The sequence below is a fragment of the Triturus cristatus genome, chromosome 8, assembly GCF_964204655.1.
Source record: "Triturus cristatus chromosome 8, aTriCri1.1, whole genome shotgun sequence".
Lineage (NCBI taxonomy): Eukaryota > Metazoa > Chordata > Amphibia > Caudata > Salamandridae > Triturus > Triturus cristatus.
In genome coordinates, this window is record NC_140591.1 from 1108464028 (window position 1) to 1108484634 (window position 20607).

Below are 20607 nucleotides of genomic sequence, written 5' to 3' on the forward strand. Positions count from 1 at the left end.
CTTTACTTCACTATTCGTGCCCTGTGCTGAGTGCAGACACACACACAGCCTCATACACAGCACACTTTTTAGCATTGCTGAGTGCAGGCACGAGGCAGAGACACAAACTCTAAACGCAAGGCTATTTTCATGTTGTGCACAGTAGAAGCGAACGCACAGGGAGAGATTATTGTATGGAAATGAGCTCCACACTGGGATTGTATACAGTTAACAATTGGTTATTTATAGCATTTATTCAGTCTAGGTAAACTGATCTTCATAGCTTGATTTAGCTTGTAAATGTCACTCATAGTCGTTAAAATGTCACTCATAATTACACTGAATTTATGAAAATGTCACACACAGCAATCTGAAACCTTGGCAGCTATGCTTTAAATTTAGTGTGGAAAGAAAGTCGCCTTCTGAATCAATGGGAGCACCTGTTGGAGGGTGACCATGTGAAAGTGATCTGACTGAATATAGAGGTTTAGTGGTCCGAGGTCCAGTATTGGCCTGAGTAGGCAATCCTTTTTTGGAATTAGGAAATATAGGGTTTAAACCCCTGTGCCCTGATAAGGCAAGGGGACTGGTTCTATTGCATGTTTTTGTTTAACAGGGAGAGAACCTCTTGTTTTAGGTGGGAATTTAGCACCATACCTGGGGCATTTTTTATACGGAGTCCATTCCATAGACGGCCGTCTTGGTCGGCGCGGCTAGGCCCAATGGCCCGCGTCAAAGTTCTTGGTCGAATATTTTTGAAGTTGGAGGATGCGCGTCAAAAGGGGAACACGATCGAGAACAATACCGTCGAGCGGTGAAGGATTGCACGTCAAAGGGAGTTCAAAGACGATACCGACCCGGAGTGCAGGAAATCACATCTGAACCCGATGGTGGAAAAAAACAATCTGGGGATGAAGTTGATGCCCATGCACACAATCATCGTAAGGAGGAGTCACCTATCTCGTAACTACAAAGACTTCTTCGAACAAAAACAAACTGCAAACATCTGAGCCCTACACCAGATGGCGATCTATGCACAGTATATGATCTACAGCTCATATGCCTCAAACATAATTATTATGACAGAAGACATGCTATGAGGTAGTGCAGTGTGAAGGTGCCAGCTGTAGTGTACATGAAAACACCAGTAAGGTGTACTGCTTGGTCTAAGTACTTTTTGCATTTGTCTACCCGAGTGGGACAGGTATGCTCAGACGTGGGTCCCGTGCTCACCATGCCACTGGAGTCAAGGCCCAAAAACTTGTAATGGTTGATTACTGCTGCACCATATTTAACTGGCCCCTTGTAATTGGGCCTATGGTTAGTAATTTGTACACGGACACCTCGCTTGAGCAGGATACATTCCTATTATTAAAACCAGTCATATTATTAAAAATCTGTTGCTAAAACCTGTCATATGTCACATACCTCTGAGGGCATTGATCTTGTTGCAGTCCAGTGGTGCCATTCCCCGTTCTTTATTTCCATATACATTGCTTTTCACAAGCACATCTTCAGTGAAGAGAGCCCGGATGAGGAAACGAGCCGACAGCTCTGGCCGAGGTTTTCCTTTGGCTACATAAATGACTGAAAAGGGGAGCTGAACATTCCTCCGGGAATTTCCCAGGAACTCTAAACAAAACAATAAACCAAAAAACACGTATGATTTTTAAGCACAAGAAATACTTTTGAGACTCAACTATTCAACAGTATCAATGTAGCACAATGGATCTGCAGTGGACAAATAGAAATGAAGTCAAATAGTGAGTAAGTTGTGACTGGTCTGGTTCATGCTCCTTGATTAATCCTAGTGCAGTCCAACAAGCCAGGATATTACCATTGCTAAAACAAGCATTGGCAAAACTAAGAGGTCTGCTGTTGGCTCTCAACCTTTTGGCAATTCTAGTTCGTTTTTTCATAGTTTTTGCAAAACGTTATTGTTCAGGAAGCTGCTGGGTTTCATTAATCTAGAAAAAAATGCTAAAAGCAAAAACAAAAATTGGCCTAAAAAAGCATAGTAGCATAATACTCCCTGGCACTAAAGGGAACAACTTTGTGTGTGGGTGTGATTCTTGTGAAATGCATTTCAAGAGTTTCCACCCTAAAAGTTTAAGAGATAATTTACCATATGGCCAGTTCATGAGAGTGAGACGTAATTGCATACGGAGGGAAGACTGACCTCCACTCATCCACGCTGATGGAGAAATTAAGAGAGAAAGGGTATCCACACAAATTACTGAAACACCCGAGGAAGAGCGCCTGGTCCACACCAAGAAAAGAACTGCTGCACAAAAAGCCCAAAACCGCAATGACCAGACTGGTATGTGTATCAACGTTTGGCCCATATACAAATGCATTTAAAAAGATCATTCGCCGGAATTGGCATCTCATCAAAGGAATGGATGAGGACTGGGAGATACCACTCTTTGCCTTCAAGAAAAATAGCAGTATTGGCCAACGCATAATCAGGGCCACTGATGAAAAGCAGAAGAAAAGAGATACCTTGCGTCCCTTTCTGAACCATCAACCGATTCAAGGCCATCAGAAATGTGGAAATTGTCAGTCCTGCAGCTCTACAATTGAAGGAACGGTACATACAAATGGTAGTGAACAATGGACACATAAGGATTTTTCAAATTGCAAAACAAAAAATGTAGTTTATGCAATCATTTTCCCTTGTTCACAAATGTATATTGGCAAAACCACCCAGGAGGTCAGACAAAGAATCGCTCCAGATTGAAGAACAAAGTGCTGAGCGCGCCCTTAATGAACCATGTAACTTTCCCCTGTAACATATTTCACCATGAGAGAGGTGTAAACAACAATTGGACTACCGATCCCAGCATGCATCACAGTGCTGGCATCTATCCCTTGTAACATTTTTCACCCTGGAAGAGGTTTAAACATATACATATGCGAGATACATTTACATCTAATTGTATAGCTGAAACTGTGCAACAATTGGACTACCGATCCCAGCATGCACCGCAGCGCTGGCATCTATCCAGTGTAGACAGTCGATTAATAATGCCTGCCTTCACTGACTTCCGCGTTGCTTGAACGCCTCGGCAAACCAAGGAGGATAAAGAAATTAACATGCTTCACTGTTAAAGGCAAGTTTAAACAAACGCGTTTCACACGCACGTAATTATTTTTGTAGATCTTACTAACAGATTGAAATGACTCAATGTTCCGTACTTGTTTCAGACACGCTACTCTGTTACAACAAAGAAACTACATTACGAGAAGCAAGAGAGGTTTTCCACTTTACAAGGCAAGTTTAAAACCAACCCGGGGCATAATTATGCGTACAGCGTTTTAAAAAAGCACCGCTAAGACAATTGCACATTAGATAATGTTGCAAGCATTTCAGACATGGCAATCTAAAGGTCACAAATGACAAATTCTTTCGATGATTAGTCGCTCATTTACAGGAGTTTAAGAACAGGCAAGTTTGCTTATGGGAGCGTTTTGGTAATCAACTCGGAAAAACTGTGAACATCACACTTCCAATAGATAATATTATGTTAAAGGAGTGTATTTGCCACAAGTTATTTAGCTAAAAACCTACAACTTGATCTTTCCCTCAGAAACCTGTTTCAACTTATATGGAACGGTCACATTGCTGAAGAAATCAACATGAACTGGACTTACTGTGTGCTCCAGTGGTGAACTAAAAAGATAAAGGTTGAGCCCCTGGTTACATCTGTAAAGTAGGGCAATATGTGGGGAATTAGAACAAGAATCTAAAACAATGTTTTATGTTTTATTTTTTTTTTAGCATTTACCAAGTCCCGGTCCTGAGGAGCACCCCCAAAAATCACGAAGGGTTCGAAACGCGTTGACCAAGCTGATTGAGAAAAGATATTATTTGAACAGACTATCAGTAGTCAGCAAACATGGCAATTCGCCTGTTCTTGTACTACACAATCCCAACTAGCTTTATCTGATTTGATTGATGCCTAAATGATAATTCTGCCATGTGTTCTAATTATATAGTGAAGGACTGGTCTATTTCATAATTGTTGTGTTTCAATGTCAATATTTTTGTTTGTTTAACTAGTATTGTGAAATGTATATATTCAGCGTTTAGAATCTAAAACAATGTTTTATGTTATATTTTTTTTTTAGCATTGACCAAGTCCCGGTCCTGAGGAGCACCCCCAAAAATCACGGGTTCGAAACGCGTTGACCAAGCTGATTGAGAAAAGATATTATTTGAACAGACTATCAGTAGTCAGCAAACATGGCAATTCGCCTGTTCTTGTACTACACAATCCCAACTAGCTTTAACTGATTTGATTGATGCCTAAATGATAATTCTGCCATGTGTTCTAATTATAAAGTGAAGGACTGGTCTATTTCATAATTGTTGTGTTTCAATGTCAATATTTTTGTTTGTTTAACTAGTATTGTGAAATGTATATATTCAGCGTTTCTCCAATCTCCCCTTGCAGTTCACTCCCGCTGACACAGGAGCACGGACACCGTTTTCAGTGCACAATTGTAAATGTGATTCTATTGTTAAATGTTATAATTCAACTAAAGCACCCATTCATTGTATTGTTGATATTACCTTGTGAAAGGGCAGCATGACATAGTTGAAAGTTAAGTCAGCCTTTGAGAAAGAAGGCAAGAAAGAAAGCAGGCAAGAAAGGAAGAGTGCAAGAAAGAAGGAAAGAAAGAAAGAGAAAGAACAAAGGAAAAACGCAAGAAATAAGGAAGGCTGGAAAGAAGGAAACAAGGCAGGAAAGAAGTAACGAAGGCAAGAAAGAAGTCAAGAAACAAAGAGGAAAGAGAGAGGTAAAGAAAGAGAAAAAAGTGAAGAGAATAAAGAAGAAAAAATAAAGAAGGCAAAAATAAAGAAGGCAGGAAACAAAGAAAGAAGAGAGAAAGAAAGCAGGCAAAGAAGAAGGAAGGAAGAAGGAAATAAAGTAATAAGGGGGAAAAGAAAGAAACTAGGCAAGAAGACAAGAAAGAATGCAAAAAGGAAGGAAGAATGACAGTCAGGTAGGGTTGCACAGATAGAGCACACTTGGGAGATTATAGTCCGGGTTTGCGTGAGCTGTTGTTTGTATTACTGTTGTCTTTCAAAAGGCTCTGTTCTCCACAACTGTTTCATATTATTGAAGTAGTAGCAGCCAGATAAACCACGGCCACTCCAATGGGAATTTACAACAGTATTAGCAGGAGTCAGGAACTGATAAAGCTTGAATGTGCCCGGAGTTCACATCAACAGTGTCCTGCTTTCACATTAGGCTCTAAACACAAAGCCAACACTAAATTAATTTTTAAGTAGAAGCAAAACCGCTGGCAGTGAAGGGAACTATCTTGTGTGCTGATATTCTCATTGTCAGACCAAAACGCAGTCACTCTAAGTAAAGTTAACTATTGGTTTGAGTAGGCTGATCTACTGCCCCATTTTGTATGCAGTAGTGGGTGGAATCAAAATGGGAATGACTTAACAATAGACAAAAGGAAGAAGAGAAGTTGCTGAAAGCCTCTTTAAGTAAGTGTATTATAAACATAATTTTAGTAAAATCAAAAGGTCTTGGGTATCGTCAGACTTAAAAGATGTATGTAGGAAGCACATGCTAAACTGTAGGTTTATGCTGATTTCAAATCTCTGCTCTCAAACAGACAGTTTGTGTCCTCAAGGGTACACCAAGACTGTCAGTATGGGCATGGGGCAGAGGTAAACCCTCTACTTACGTGTAATTGGCTCTTTTGGAAGTCTGGTGCAAAGGACAAGGTACCCTATTAGATTGGTTGGTGCATTTAAATGGCATTTGGGGGAAGGCGTGAGACAGCGTAAGGTCTTTCCCCTAAGGAAAGTTCGAGTAGGTAAAACCTAGTAACTGTATAATCACGCGCACTCTTATGCTGTAGAGTTTTATTAGTTACCCTGCCTTTCTTGATTTTCATCATTTATACGCTTCCTCTGGCCTAGCTTCTATGCTTAACTTGTGACCGTGGTGTAGGGCACTGGCACTCATTTTTGGGGACTTGAACTTTCTTCATCATGGCACTTTGACCCAAAGAAAGGAGGAAAAGGGAAGAACAAGGAATAGAAAGATACAGAAATAATGACAAAGTGAGAAACTAGGAATTACAAAGAAACTGCAACAGTGAGATAGAGAAACAGGAAGTGCAGGACGGTGGAAGAAAGATACATTAGGTTGAATCAAGACTTAGCAGCCTTGGTATTGGGAAAGGGAGGTCTAGAAAAATGCACATTTTTGGTTTTCAAAAATTAAGCACTCACCAGTTAAACCTGGACCATGGTCTGAAGTGTCAGTTTTGTCAGTGACAAGAACGCACCAGTGAAACATGGCCAAAAATAATTAGAATGGGCTTATTCTGTTGACACACAATGTATCTAAATATGTTTTGCATATGTTTGCTCAATGTATTTAGATCTGATTTCAAAATGCATATACGTTTAAACATGTGGCAACATAAACTAATGGCTAACAATGCCAAAACAAAGAATAATTCATATTCTTAATCCATCATTCCAGCTCTTCATCAAGTCAACACATGTTTAGTGCTTCCCCCAAACTTATTTGAATCATTCATTTTATAACGGATGTAACAAGAGGCTTTGATCTAGTCTACTGCATTGGAAAACCCTCCCCATCACTGATTAAAGTTGAGCGCTACTAATTTCTTACAGCACTTCCAATGGCGTGTGCATCATGATGTGGCAGCCATTTCATTTTTGCTTTAATTTACTTTTCAATGATAACGAAAGCCCATCTTTGAGCAGTAAATTAAAGGGGAAAGGGTAGATAGAGATGGACCTGAGTGTGGAGGTTGGATTGAAATGTACAAAACAAAAGCAAGTTGAGTGTGACAGTGAGGGACAGAGAGGGTGGGGGTAAGCAACAGACTAGCTTTGGTGGAGGATCAACATCAACACTGAAAGTTCATGGGTGGGCGTGGATGTTAAGAGGGAAGCAGCACACAGGGAGCAGAGAGCAAGAAAACACACGGAGTGCAGAATTTAAGCAGTAGAAGAATACAAGTAATTAAAAAAAATCCTGACCCAAAGCTTACCCTGTGCATTGGCATTGTTCGCAATAGGTCCTCAACAAAAAAAACATCTGTAGGCAAGACTTAGAAATAGTTCCTTTTTTTCTACTACAGCACTCATTTTGAATTTGGTCTAGATTGACCTATTGCTGACATACTGAGAGGATTTTGCCTCTGACCAGAGGAGTATTCCTCTCTCACTTTGTGCAATTGATTGTTTGGTGTTTGCACTTAAATGTTTGAGGGGCTATTTAACATTTCAAAAGTTCACTGAATCATGGCACATTTCCTGATTTGCCTCATAAATGCATCATAAAGAGGGAGCAATTTTTTGAGTTTTTTTGCATTGCAGCACAGGTTTTATACAATACTTTAGGATTCAAAACTCTTTGCCAATGCTTCTTTCTTGTTTCTCAAATTCACGTGTTCGTCAGCACTTGCTCTCCAGTACAGGCTGGGCTGCTCACAGTCTATAAAATAGTCCCTTGAGCATTCCAGTGGAGGCAGAAGGACATATGAGCACAGCCAATAAAAAAACTGTGACAAAAATACTATTGCTGTCTGATCCGAGATGTGATTGACAATGTCACAAGCCAAAGTATGAAGGTTCCTAGTCAAAAGAAGCCCACTGCTGAAGAAGGCCGACACAAAAGTAAGTAAAGAATACAATACCTTTGCCATTAATTCTGCAAACTCCTAATACATCAAACCTACAAACATGAGTTATCGTTACAAATTGCATGCAATGACAACACTGTGCCAATCTCCTGCCATTATACTGGTGTTGTTTTGCTGTCTTTCCATTGGTGCTTTTAAAGGGGCCATCCAGTGAATGTTGTTGCAATAGATCTCAAAACCTCAGCTGAAATCAAACAAACATTCTAGAATGCCTTCTGCAGGCTCTTGTTAAGAGATGTAGGACTGGACAAAGGAAACTTTTTTCCTCTACACTTAATGGCCCCAAACTTTATGTACTGTCCAGCTGGTTTTACTCTAGTTTTCGGCTTTTCTTTTTTAATTTTTAAAAATTCAACTTTCCTCATCTACGCATTTTCTTCTTCTGCATTCCAGGATGCAGATGACAAGTGGCAGGACTCCCTTTTAAGTGTGCATCAAGGAGTTTAGGATCATTGTCTTAATGAGACCACGGTACAGATTTTATGAAAACCTACATAGGTGGACCTTTCCACAAATATAATGCTGGAATCGTATACCACGGTCTTCAATGTTTAGGTTCTTTTCTCTGTTTTTGTTTAGTTAAAATAGAGAGTAGAAATAGACAGGAAGAGCGAGCGGCTCCACTCTTTCATTAAGAAGGGATAACATAGTGCCGTTAAACTGAAGAAAAAATGCGTTTCTACAACGGTGCAACTACGAACTCACAGGAGCCCATCTCAGGCAGCTTTTCTAAAAACCGTTTTGAGAACAAGCCCAATCGCCTTTTGGAAGAGATTCAAAAGAAGCACAGCTTAGTTGTCTGAGAAATACTTGTAGGAAACAGTCTGCAGCCAAAGCTACTCCTGTTCTTTTTGGCTCGAGCCTGAGTCAGAGAACATGCACTGCTCAGGCGAGCTGCTGTAGTGGAGTATAGAAGAGAAGCCCCGCCCACTCTCTGCCCATATTTGTCATTGGCTTGTGCCGTTGTCCTTCATAAATGCTGCCTTCCGATTGGTTAATAGGCTTGTTTTTGTTACAAACCAAAAACTACAGGCTCTATGTTTGATGTGTCCAGGGCTGGGATTCCCATAAGGCAAAGTAGGCTGCAACCTTAAGGCACCAACAAGTGGTGGCACCAAATTACTGAAAAAGGCCTGAAAATAATCACCTTTTGTGTATGGGGAGCTTTCCGGCTGTCAAATGCAATATTTTCACTTAAACACTGTATATACTTCCACCATTTTTGCACGTACCTGAAAAAGTTTACTACGGGTCACAGTGTGTGTTCCATACAGATACAAACACCTGGTCCACAACCAATCTGTGTTTTCTGGAGACGTAGAATTTTGAGTTGACATAATATCTTATAAAATACATTAAATACGTTGAAAAATGTGTTTGTACGGGGAAGTCAAGTTTAGTGTCTTGCAAAAGGGCTGCCCTATGTTAGTAAGAAAAACACTGGAACATATGAAAGTATTAGCACTTACTTCTTTGATCTGAGATTCAAAATAAAACAGCAGGATGGGAGTACTTGGCCAGCGTTCAAAATACATAACACCAATTAGCATAACTCAATAGTTACTCAAAGTGGATTACTGAATAGCACGCTACACAATTCTGAGGTTACCTTAAAAATTGGAGGTGGCAGGAAAGTCGGGAAAGGGAAACCAGGAGCGATAAAAGATGGGGACAACAAAGTTGGGAATCAGGAAGAAGCCCTGTGTATGAAGTGGTTTTCAGCAGCAATACTCTAGTACAGGTTTCTCCAAGGAGTAGCTCATGAGCTACTGGTAGCTCTCCCGCTACCTGTAAGTAGCTCTCCTATGTGCAATTCGGTCTACTAAATTAGACGCTTTTGCTTGGTCAAATTGTCATATGAATCCCAAAATTGAAAAGCGTGTACTTGAGATGAAAATGTGTAATTTCAAGAGCTCATAAGTTCATGTTTGAAGAAAAATAGTTGGATTTCAAAAACATATTTAAAGGTGATATTTGAGAGATAAATCATGAGTCATTGGAAAAAGTATTACTAATGTTATTACTTTCGTGCCAGGGGCATTGCAGCTATGGCTATCATGTATTAACCGTATAGAGGTGCCATTCCAAATTGATAAAGCCTTCTTCACATTACCGCTGGCAACCATGCCTGATGCACTGAGGTGACCAGTACTGGTAATGTGGAATGAAGAGCCACTAATGCAATCTTGTTTGATGCAGTCACTATTAGCACACTCGGTATGATATTCATTGTAGATACGTAGGTCTTATTAGAGGCCCCTGCTCTAGTATCTCAAGGGCTCGAGTAATAGTGCCAGTTGGCAGTTGAGCATAGACTTCAGACTAGAAGGTAGGAAGGAAGTAGGTAAGGTAATGGATGAGGAGTAGGAGAGAGAAGGAGTTAAAATGGAGGAGATGGGAGTGGTGACAGTGAGAGGAATTTGAGCATGGCAGAGTGAAATTAGGAATTAAGGTACACTGCTGAAGAGATGCTAGAGAAAGCACCTGCTTGGCAGAAGGCTGCCATCTCGACACTGACATGCTGCCAAAAGGGACACTGAGAGGGGTCATAGCACCAGATCATGGACTAAATATGGTCTACCAAAAATACTATGTCCTAAATTTGTTAACAAAAATATTGCCTGTGAGAAGTTGGCCTGGTATATGCTGTTCACTAGTTCTAGTGACCACCTTGTACCATGCCAAGCAACCCTTATGGTGTGGTTGTAAGTCAACCTTTTTGGACTAGCTGCCCTAGTGGTAGCGTAGGCTAAGCAGTCTTTGAGGCTAAACTCGTGAAGCGTGTTAAGCAGGCTGTTTTACCAATAGTAACCCCCTTTTATACCAATGAAAGGACACCACACAGATATATATTCAAAATATATATGTATTTATTTCTCAAAGTAACCCCTAGTCTCTTTATGAGCACAGGAGCACAAATCGTCAAACAAGATTATAACAGAATACACAGAAGTTGCACTTTATATGGATAGGCCCTGGTGGCCACTCGAACCATATACTAAAATAGTGGTATAAGTACCACGAACAGAAAAGGGAAAAGGCCTAGGGCCTCTAGAATCGCTGGGCCTACAAGGAGCTAACGTCAGTTAGTGACCAGGAGGTCCACGGGTGGCGTGTGCAGAGCAAATAGTCACACGCGGGCTCCCATAGGTTTCAATGGGTGCGTAAAAAGTACAAAGTTACTGCAAAAGGAATCTTCCGGATGACCTAGGAACTTAAGATTTGGAACACAGGCACTAGAGATGTATTACTACACTTGGGCACAGGTGTGCCAGCTTTACCTCACCCACAGGAAGCGGGTGCATAGGCCTCAAAGTGCGTCGGGTTTCTTCTATCTGTTCCGTTGAGCCTGGGACAAAGATGCTGCAGGCGGTCGGTCGGGAAGAGATGCAGTGGATCCAAGAGTGGATCGGAGATGTTGAAGACCTGTAAGCAGAGGGGACAGTGTTCACAGTCACTAGCCAGTGACCAGCGTGGCACCAGGTGGGTACCAGGCGATGTCGGGTGCAAACAGGTGATGAGGGGTAGCTTGTCTCCGCAGCCACGTGGTCCCTGAAGGTCGACGACGTCCAGGAGTCGGCTCACGAGCTGTCCCACGCAGGCTCTCGCTGTCGGCGGTGTTGGCGACTTGATCGAAGCAAACAAGCCTTGGCAAAAGCAATTGCAGGAGGATTCGGAAATCAGCTGTTGGTTCTGACCAGCAAGGTCAGATGGATTGCTCCTTTGGAGGGGAGCAAGGGCCAGTCTGGAGCAACCAGACCAGCGGTGTTTGTCGTAGATTTCGTCGCCAAGATGGCCACTAGCCAGCGGGCCAGCAACCGGTTAGGCGCGTCGAGTGGCAAAATGCAGAAGGGCCCCACGCAGATCGTGGAGATGCTGGAGGGCTCACCTTTGGTGCAGATGCCGCTCGAGGGTTGGGCTTCTCAGGACCCAAAGCACAACTTGGAGGGAGCCTCGGTTGTTGCACTTGTCAGCTTGTCGTAGTCGTTCCAAGATGGCTGGCTCCACGTGTCTCGGTGCCTCCACGGGTCTCCTCTTTGCAGGGACTGTGGATCGGGCGGTGAGAGGTCTGGAGGTCCAGGTCTTGTCAGTCTCTGGGCTCGGGCTCCGGCGGGAGGCGGCGGCAAAGCAGACGGTGATTCGCTGGATGGTGCTTGCGTTAGCAAGGTGGTCACTCCCTGACCACAGGGGAGATTTTCTTCAGTCTTCTGTGCAGCAGAATGTCGAAGTTCCCGTCTTCTTCTTAGTTTCAAGTTGATTCCAGGATGTCTGAAGTCTTAGGACACAGCTCCTACCTTTATTCGGATTCTAGGGGCCGGACTACCTGCTAGGTCCCTCCCTAGGGGTGGGACCAGGAAGGGGGGTGGTTACACCCCCAATCCTTTGTCCAGCTCGCCCCAGGCCCGGGACTGGTGTGCCCCAGGACCGGTTTGAACTGGCATATGCACCGAGGCTCCTTGTGAGCCACAGGCATGTCTGGTTTCTTTCAAGCCCTACCTGACCAATACACAAAATCCTGTCTGGGGTGGTGCATGCACCTCCCCTGGCAGGAAACCCTTTGTCCACACCTCCCAAGCTGGAAGGACTCCCAGCAGCAGGAGGGCAGACTTGTGTCTGTGGTGGCAGCATCCATTTTGTGGAGCTGAGGCTATGTCTGATTTTACCCGGGTTTCAGGTACTGTACATGTCGTGTCCCTCTAGAAGGGTGGAATGCTAACCCCGTCGCCAGAATTGGCGAGGGGTTAGTATTCCAATTCGTATGACACCTTACTCGACATGTTTTGATAAAGCCAAACCAAAGATAGCATTTAACCGCGAGGTTCATAATGCACTTAAGAGTATATGGTATGACGATATCTGGAAACAGTAGAAGGAAGTTGTTCCGACCACTGCAGACAGGCTCAGCTCATGCCAGAGCACCATCTCACATGGAACCAAGCACTCTGCCTTCAGGATTGTTAAGGCCTGCCATAGGAGTGACTTATAGGTTACCAGGTGTCCCATTTAAGGTTAGGTATAGGTATACTACACCTAAGTAAGAGGTGATTACACCAACTTACCCCAGCTGAGTGATCAGCCAGTTGTGTCAAATTGTTAGGCCAAGCCTGGGGTGGCATAATACATGCTGCAGCCCTTGGCAGGCCTTGGGTACACCAATGCCCTGGGTACCTAGTGTACACTGGTACAGGGGCTGACAGGGTGATCCAACCAATTGGGTATGTACCTAGGGTACATGGAGTCCATTTTAAAGAGAGAACAGCCAGGCTGAGATCCTGAATAGCAGGATCTCAGGCCAACTAAGTCGAAAAACCAGCTAGACACTAGGCAAAAATTTGGGGGTAACCATAGTCAGATATCCACCTTCCTACACAACCCCCCCCCAAACGAAGGGAGATAAGGCTGACCTTGACCAGGTAAGCCTATATTGCCCAAGTGGCCATATAAGGAGGAACCAGCACTGGCATGGTTACCCCCTGTCTCATGGTCCACTAAGCAATCCCTCACCCTAAGGGTATCAGAGGGTCTCCACCATAGGGAATCTCTACCTTTGGCGTGTCTTGGCAAAGTAAAAGGCTGGTGTTGAGATGGAGTACTGAAGTGAGTGTCCTCAAAGTGAGGCCTCAGCTTCCTCCAATCATCCTTCACCATGGATGCCTTTCTTTCCTTAACTGAGTTGCACTGTGCTCTCAGGGTCAGCCTCTGGCTACCTAAAGCTGGAGGCTGGGTCCCTTTTGTGGGCTTACTGGAGGGACAGGTCAGGTTTGGGGCCCTAAGGTCCCAGGTTTGCCTGTGCCCAACAGAATCCCTCTGGGGGAGGTCCCTAACTACCTGTAAAGGAGATCCCTCAGGAATGTTTTTACCCATCACCTGACTAGGGCTACTAGCCAGGCAATCCTCATTCTTTTGATGGGGGGGTTCTTGTGGACAGGGGCCCTCTGGGGGTCCACTGGCCTCCCTGACCTCTGCAGTCCTGGGCTGACTGGGGCAGGGTAGAGAGAGGCAGGTTACCTGCACCAGACTGGGTCCCACCTTGGAAGGGGCCACTGACATCAGAGGCTCTGCCAGGCCAGGCCTGGCTACCTCTGGGGCAGTTCCTTCACAAGGGGTGAGGTCAGATCCCTGAGGAGGCTGACCTTTTCCTAATGTCTGGGGAGAGGGAGACTTTTCTTCCTCCCCACTACTCTCAGTTTGTGTGGAGTGATCCATTGTTTCAGGCTTCACTACACCTATGTCAGTCTGAGTATAGGCTGAGACCATTACAGCCTTGCCAACCTTTTCAGGGGGGCACTCAGTTTGTGTTTGAGCTGTGACTGTCACAGCCCTGCCAGTCTCTACAGGGAAGTCTGTCTGTGCCTGGGCTGTGGCTACCACTGCCCTTCCAACCTTTTCAGGGAGGAAATCTATTTGGACAGGGGTTGTGAATGGCACAACCCCCCTACCCTTTTGTGACAGGCCTACCATTTTAGAATGGGTGTCTTGTTCAACTCCAGCCCAGGCTGAGAGTTCTAAGTCATTCCCCAGTAAGCAGTCTACAGGCAAGGTTGGGGACACTGCTACCCTTTTAGGGCCAGTGACCCCTCCCCAGCTGAGACATACCTCTGCCATGGGATGACTGTTTTGTTTGCCATCAATGTTAGTCACCTGGTAGGAGAAACCAGGCAAAAGCTGCTCAGAGGGAACTAGCCAATGGGCCACCATTGTGATGCTAGCTCCAGTGTCTCTGTAGGCCTCAGCTTTTGTACCATTGATGTAGGGCTCCAGTCTGTACCTACCCAAGGTGTTGGGACAGGCAGTGAAGTTGGCAAACCCCATGCCACCATCACAGACAAGAGTGGTTGCTGTAGGGGAATTGGCTAAGCCAGGGTCCCCCTGTGTTCCCCAAGTAAACCCACCCAGATTTCTGGGGGCACTCCCACCACCTGGGGGATTACTGCTGACAGTAATAGGTGGTGTGACAGGAGTAATTGGAGGAACAGTTTTGTTTTTAGCCCTTGGGCAACCGCTGTCAGTTTTCCAATGCCCAGGAGTTTTACACTCATGGCAGTAGGGCTTTTTAGCTGTGGTAGAGGAGGGAGCTTGGGACCCACCACCCTGTGTGGAGTTTTGGGGCCCTGAGGAAGGTTTCTCTTTTTCTTTATCCCCACCCTTCTCTTGAGGCTTGGTGGTATCTTTCTTTTGGTCACCACCCTGGTTTTTAGGCCTGATCCTGGTCCTGACCCATTTATCTGCCCTCTTTCCCAATTCTTGGGGAGAGGTCAAATCTGAGTCTACCAGGTGTTGATGGAGAAGCTGGTTTTGACAATTACTTAAAATCTGCTCTCTCATCATCAAATTGTACAATCCTGTATAATCAGACACCTTACTTCCCAGCAACCAACCCTCCAAAGCCTTAGTGGCACATTCCACATATTCAGACCAGTCCTGAGTCTGTGTCTTCTGGGTGTCTCTGAACATTAACCTGTACTGTTCAGTGGTTAAGCCTAACCCATCAACTAGGACACTCTTCAGGACTCTGTAATTTCTGACATCCTCTTCTCTAACAGTGAGGAGTCTATCTCTGCCTCTCCCCTCAAAGGAGAGCCATAAGATTGCTGCCCACTGGTCTTCAGGAACCTGCTGCACTTTGCAGGCTCTCTCAAGAGCAGTCATCCATTTGTGGATGTCATCCCCACTTTTGTAGGGGGGCACAATCTTGGACAGGTTCCTATTGTCAAAGACCCTATCTTTGTCCCTAGGGACATTGCTGCCACCAGTGGGTATAGACCCACTCTCTCTAGGCTGCCTAGCCTTGTTCAGTTTTTCTTCCATCAGGGCTACTTCTAGCTCCTGCTTCCTGATCCTCAGCTGGGCTTCCTGCATTCTGGCCTCATGCTCCCTCCTCTGAGGGGTGGTCAGTCTCCTTCTGGAGTGACCTTGAGAGCCTCTAGAGCCATGGGAAGCATTGGAGTCACCTGAGCGATTCCTTTGCCTTCCAAGCCCTGTGTTAAGTCCACTGGGGAGATCCAATGGGGTGAACCCACTGTCAGTCCCCAACAGCCTTAGTTTAGCTGGGCCAAGTATAACACTTGGCACTGGGCTAGTTCTCCCTTCATCCCCACTCACATCTGTATCCCCATCTCTTTCCTCCCCTGTAGTATGGTTCTCATCTAAGGGATGGCTATTGGAACTGGGTACCTCTGTAGTATCTTCAGAAGGGGGGCCTCCTGTTCCTGACCCTAAGGGGGCTAACTGGGAAGCTTTCTTGAGTGCTCTCTGATTCTCATCATTCTGTAAGAGCTCTCTGAGCTCAGCAGAGTTTGGGTTCTTGGGCTGTTTAAGGCCTCTAAGAGTTGCCAAATGCCTGAGCTCATTCTGATTAAGGGTAGCAAAGCTGGATGGTGCCCTCTGGGGGTCACTCTCAACAGAGATGGGTACCGTGGACCCCTCTGCCCCGGCCATTGCTCTTAAGTGTGGGTGGATGTGTTGCAATCTACCTACACTTGGGTTTACCTACTAAACCTATCTAGTAGTTGTAGTCAGGGTGTGCTACTCCCTTTGCTCTACAACAACTAAGTTCAGTAGAACTTATGTATATCTAATCTTGTTTTATATGTACCTACAGGTACCTATGTGATCTTTCAATTGGTAACCAAGAGATTACAATGGTAAAACACAGCAAGCTCAAATCCAACCGCTGCTCACCAATGTGAGAAGTTGGCCTGGTATATGCTGTTCACTAGTTCTAGTGACCACCTTGTACCATGCCAAGCAACCCTTATGGTGTGGTTGTAAGTCAACCTTTTAGGACTAGCTGCCCTAGTGGTAGCGTAGGCTAAGCAGTCTTTGAGGCTAAACTCGTGAAGCGTGTTAAGCAGGCTGTTTTACCAATAGTAACCCCCTTTTATACCAATGAAAGGACACCACACAGATATATATTCAAAATATATATGTATTTATTTCTCAAAGTAACCCCTAGTCTCTTTATGAGCACAGGAGCACAAATCGTCAAACAAGATTATAACAGAATACACAGAAGTTGCACTTTATATGGATAGGCCCTGGTGGCCACTCGAACCATATACTAAAATAGTGGTATAAGTACCACGAACAGAAAAGGGAAAAGGCCTAGGGCCTCTAGAATCGCTGGGCCTACAAGGAGCTAACGTCAGTTAGTGACCAGGAGGTCCACGGGTGGCGTGTGCAGAGCAAATAGTCACACGCGGGCTCCCATAGGTTTCAATGGGTGCGTAAAAAGTACAAAGTTACTGCAAAAGGAATCTTCCGGATGACCTAGGAACTTAAGATTTGGAACACAGGCACTAGAGATGTATTACTACACTTGGGCACAGGTGTGCCAGCTTTACCTCACCCACAGGAAGCGGGTGCATAGGCCTCAAAGTGCGTCGGGTTTCTTCTATCTGTTCCGTTGAGCCTGGGACAAAGATGCTGCAGGCGGTCGGTCGGGAAGAGATGCAGTGGATCCAAGAGTGGATCGGAGATGTTGAAGACCTGTAAGCAGAGGGGACAGTGTTCACAGTCACTAGCCAGTGACCAGCGTGGCACCAGGTGGGTACCAGGCGATGTCGGGTGCAAACAGGTGATGAGGGGTAGCTTGTCTCCGCAGCCACGTGGTCCCTGAAGGTCGACGACGTCCAGGAGTCGGCTCACGAGCTGTCCCACGCAGGCTCTCGCTGTCGGCGGTGTTGGCGACTTGATCGAAGCAAACAAGCCTTGGCAAAAGCAATTGCAGGAGGATTCGGAAATCAGCTGTTGGTTCTGACCAGCAAGGTCAGATGGATTGCTCCTTTGGAGGGGAGCAAGGGCCAGTCTGGAGCAACCAGACCAGCGGTGTTTGTCGTAGATTTCGTCGCCAAGATGGCCACTAGCCAGCGGGCCAGCAACCGGTTAGGCGCGTCGAGTGGCAAAATGCAGAAGGGCCCCACGCAGATCGTGGAGATGCTGGAGGGCTCACCTTTGGTGCAGATGCCGCTCGAGGGTTGGGCTTCTCAGGACCCAAAGCACAACTTGGAGGGAGCCTCGGTTGTTGCACTTGTCAGCTTGTCGTAGTCGTTCCAAGATGGCTGGCTCCACGTGTCTCGGTGCCTCCACGGGTCTCCTCTTTGCAGGGACTGTGGATCGGGCGGTGAGAGGTCTGGAGGTCCAGGTCTTGTCAGTCTCTGGGCTCGGGCTCCGGCGGGAGGCGGCGGCAAAGCAGACGGTGATTCGCTGGATGGTGCTTGCGTTAGCAAGGTGGTCACTCCCTGACCACAGGGGAGATTTTCTTCAGTCTTCTGTGCAGCAGAATGTCGAAGTTCCCGTCTTCTTCTTAGTTTCAAGTTGATTCCAGGATGTCTGAAGTCTTAGGACACAGCTCCTACCTTTATTCGGATTCTAGGGGCCGGACTACCTGCTAGGTCCCTCCCTAGGGGTGGGACCAGGAAGGGGGGTGGTTACACCCCCAATCCTTTGTCCAGCTCGCCCCAGGCCCGGGACTGGTGTGCCCCAGGACCGGTTTGAACTGGCATATGCACCGAGGCTCCTTGTGAGCCACAGGCATGTCTGGTTTCTTTCAAGCCCTACCTGACCAATACACAAAATCCTGTCTGGGGTGGTGCATGCACCTCCCCTGGCAGGAAACCCTTTGTCCACACCTCCCAAGCTGGAAGGACTCCCAGCAGCAGGAGGGCAGACTTGTGTCTGTGGTGGCAGCATCCATTTTGTGGAGCTGAGGCTATGTCTGATTTTACCCGGGTTTCAGGTACTGTACATGTCGTGTCCCTCTAGAAGGGTGGAATGCTAACCCCGTCGCCAGAATTGGCGAGGGGTTAGTATTCCAATTCGTATGACACCTTACTCGACATGTTTTGATAAAGCCAAACCAAAGATAGCATTTAACCGCGAGGTTCATAATGCACTTAAGAGTATATGGTATGACGATATCTGGAAACAGTAGAAGGAAGTTGTTCCGACCACTGCAGACAGGCTCAGCTCATGCCAGAGCACCATCTCACATGGAACCAAGCACTCTGCCTTCAGGATTGTTAAGGCCTGCCATAGGAGTGACTTATAGGTTACCAGGTGTCCCATTTAAGGTTAGGTATAGGTATACTACACCTAAGTAAGAGGTGATTACACCAACTTACCCCAGCTGAGTGATCAGCCAGTTGTGTCAAATTGTTAGGCCAAGCCTGGGGTGGCATAATACATGCTGCAGCCCTTGGCAGGCCTTGGGTACACCAATGCCCTGGGTACCTAGTGTACACTGGTACAGGGGCTGACAGGGTGATCCAACCAATTGGGTATGTACCTAGGGTACATGGAGTCCATTTTAAAGAGAGAACAGCCAGGCTGAGATCCTGAATAGCAGGATCTCAGGCCAACTAAGTCGAAAAACCAGCTAGACACTAGGCAAAAATTTGGGGGTAACCATAGTCAGATATCCACCTTCCTACATTGCCCCATTGGAGTTGAGAGTAAATCTACACCCAACAGAACAATATTTTTGCAAATGACATTTAGGACACAAAATTTGTGTCAGATTATATTTTTGTCAATGATATCCTGACATAAAACCAAAGAGGAACATGGAGGATGGGTTGCTTGTAGCCAACTCATTTCTCAAGTCACTCGGGCTACTGGTTGGAAACAGACAACATGATTAGAGGAAGAGCATTTGAGAGGATGCTAAAGGCTCTTTCCTGACACCAGCCTAACCTAGTGGTGGTTTGACTGAAATGTCAGTGCTAGATGGCCTCACCCTTTGTTGTCTACCTAGTAATTCTGGTGCAGGCCCTATACGTACAGCCCAAAGCGGTCTGCCCTATTATAATGTTCACAGACAAATCATTGTAATGCATGCTTTAATCATGGCACACCACTGTGGTTTTAGCATGGTTTGAGTTGTCTGGGGTAGAGTCCAATCATATCTGTAAATATAATTGAAGGTTCAGTGAAAATCATTATCGAATGTGTATGTGGTCACCAATAAATCACTGAAACACCTAAATATTCGGAACCTTTGAATTCTCATTACCTGCACCAAATGCCAACATAGTTATTTACATCCGTGGAAGAGAGAATACGCATAGAAATTTCAGTTTCCAAGCCTGATCAAGGTCATTCTTGTAGATCCTTTTGGCGAGAGAGTGAGTATCTGAGTTTTCTGTGGTGGTGAAATCCTGGTGAAAATGCTGTGTATGACTGATGTTTGAACGGTGTTCAGAAGGCTGGAGTAAATTTGCTATTTGGATTCAGGGAGTATATTTCTGCACTTCAGTTCTCAAAATCTTTAGGCTAGTTGTCCGCAAAATCCACAGAATATACCATACAGGTTTCTTACAGGTGTGTCCCAGTTGAAGCCTGTGACCTGTTCATAAAAAGCTGACATTTGTGGGAGACATCAAGAGATTGAAAAGAGGCTGCTTGAGGGCTTGGACTGGCCAACCTGATTCAACTTCAGGGGTAGAAAGGCACAAGCTTTCCTGAATGCACATTTCAACATTCATGTGTTGAATTTGGGACATCCTACAAGATGATATTAGGATGCGTTTTTTAATTGGCAAGGGGACCTGTGAAGGAAGAAGATCTCTGCTCCAGCATAGTGAAGCATAACAGGTCTGCTAGAGGAGCTTCTGGAGACAGATTGATTTTAGAGTGTAGTGGACTCTAGACATCTGCCCTAAAAAATTGTCAGATGTCCCGTAGTGTGTACATCTGGCTATAAACTCTTGCGAGAAACACCTTTGACAAATGCACTAATCTTATAATGCCTAAAGTTGCCTCCTTCACTGTGCATAGGTTGAAGCAATTGTATAATTGTACCTCTGGTGCTTAGGATAAAGAATCAATCAATCAGGGGTTGATAAAGCGTGGTACTCACCCGCGAGGGTCTCAAGGTGCTGGGGGGAGGGTGGGGGGGGGGGGATGCAGCTCCGG

General features: G+C 45.3%; 1 protein-coding gene across 5 annotated transcripts in view; it reads right to left on the reverse strand.

Moving 5' to 3' along the window:
• BEND2 (BEN domain containing 2) overlaps nucleotides 1–20607 on the reverse strand; it is a 354255-nt gene that overhangs the window by 21551 nt on the left and 312097 nt on the right. For all 5 annotated transcript variants that reach the window (XM_085622663.1, XM_085622661.1, XM_085622664.1 and 2 more), the window contains one exon: nucleotides 1408–1611. In XM_085622663.1, coding sequence (XP_085478789.1) covers nucleotides 1408–1611 — 204 coding nt within the window. The remainder of the gene's footprint in view (nucleotides 1–1407; nucleotides 1612–20607) is intronic.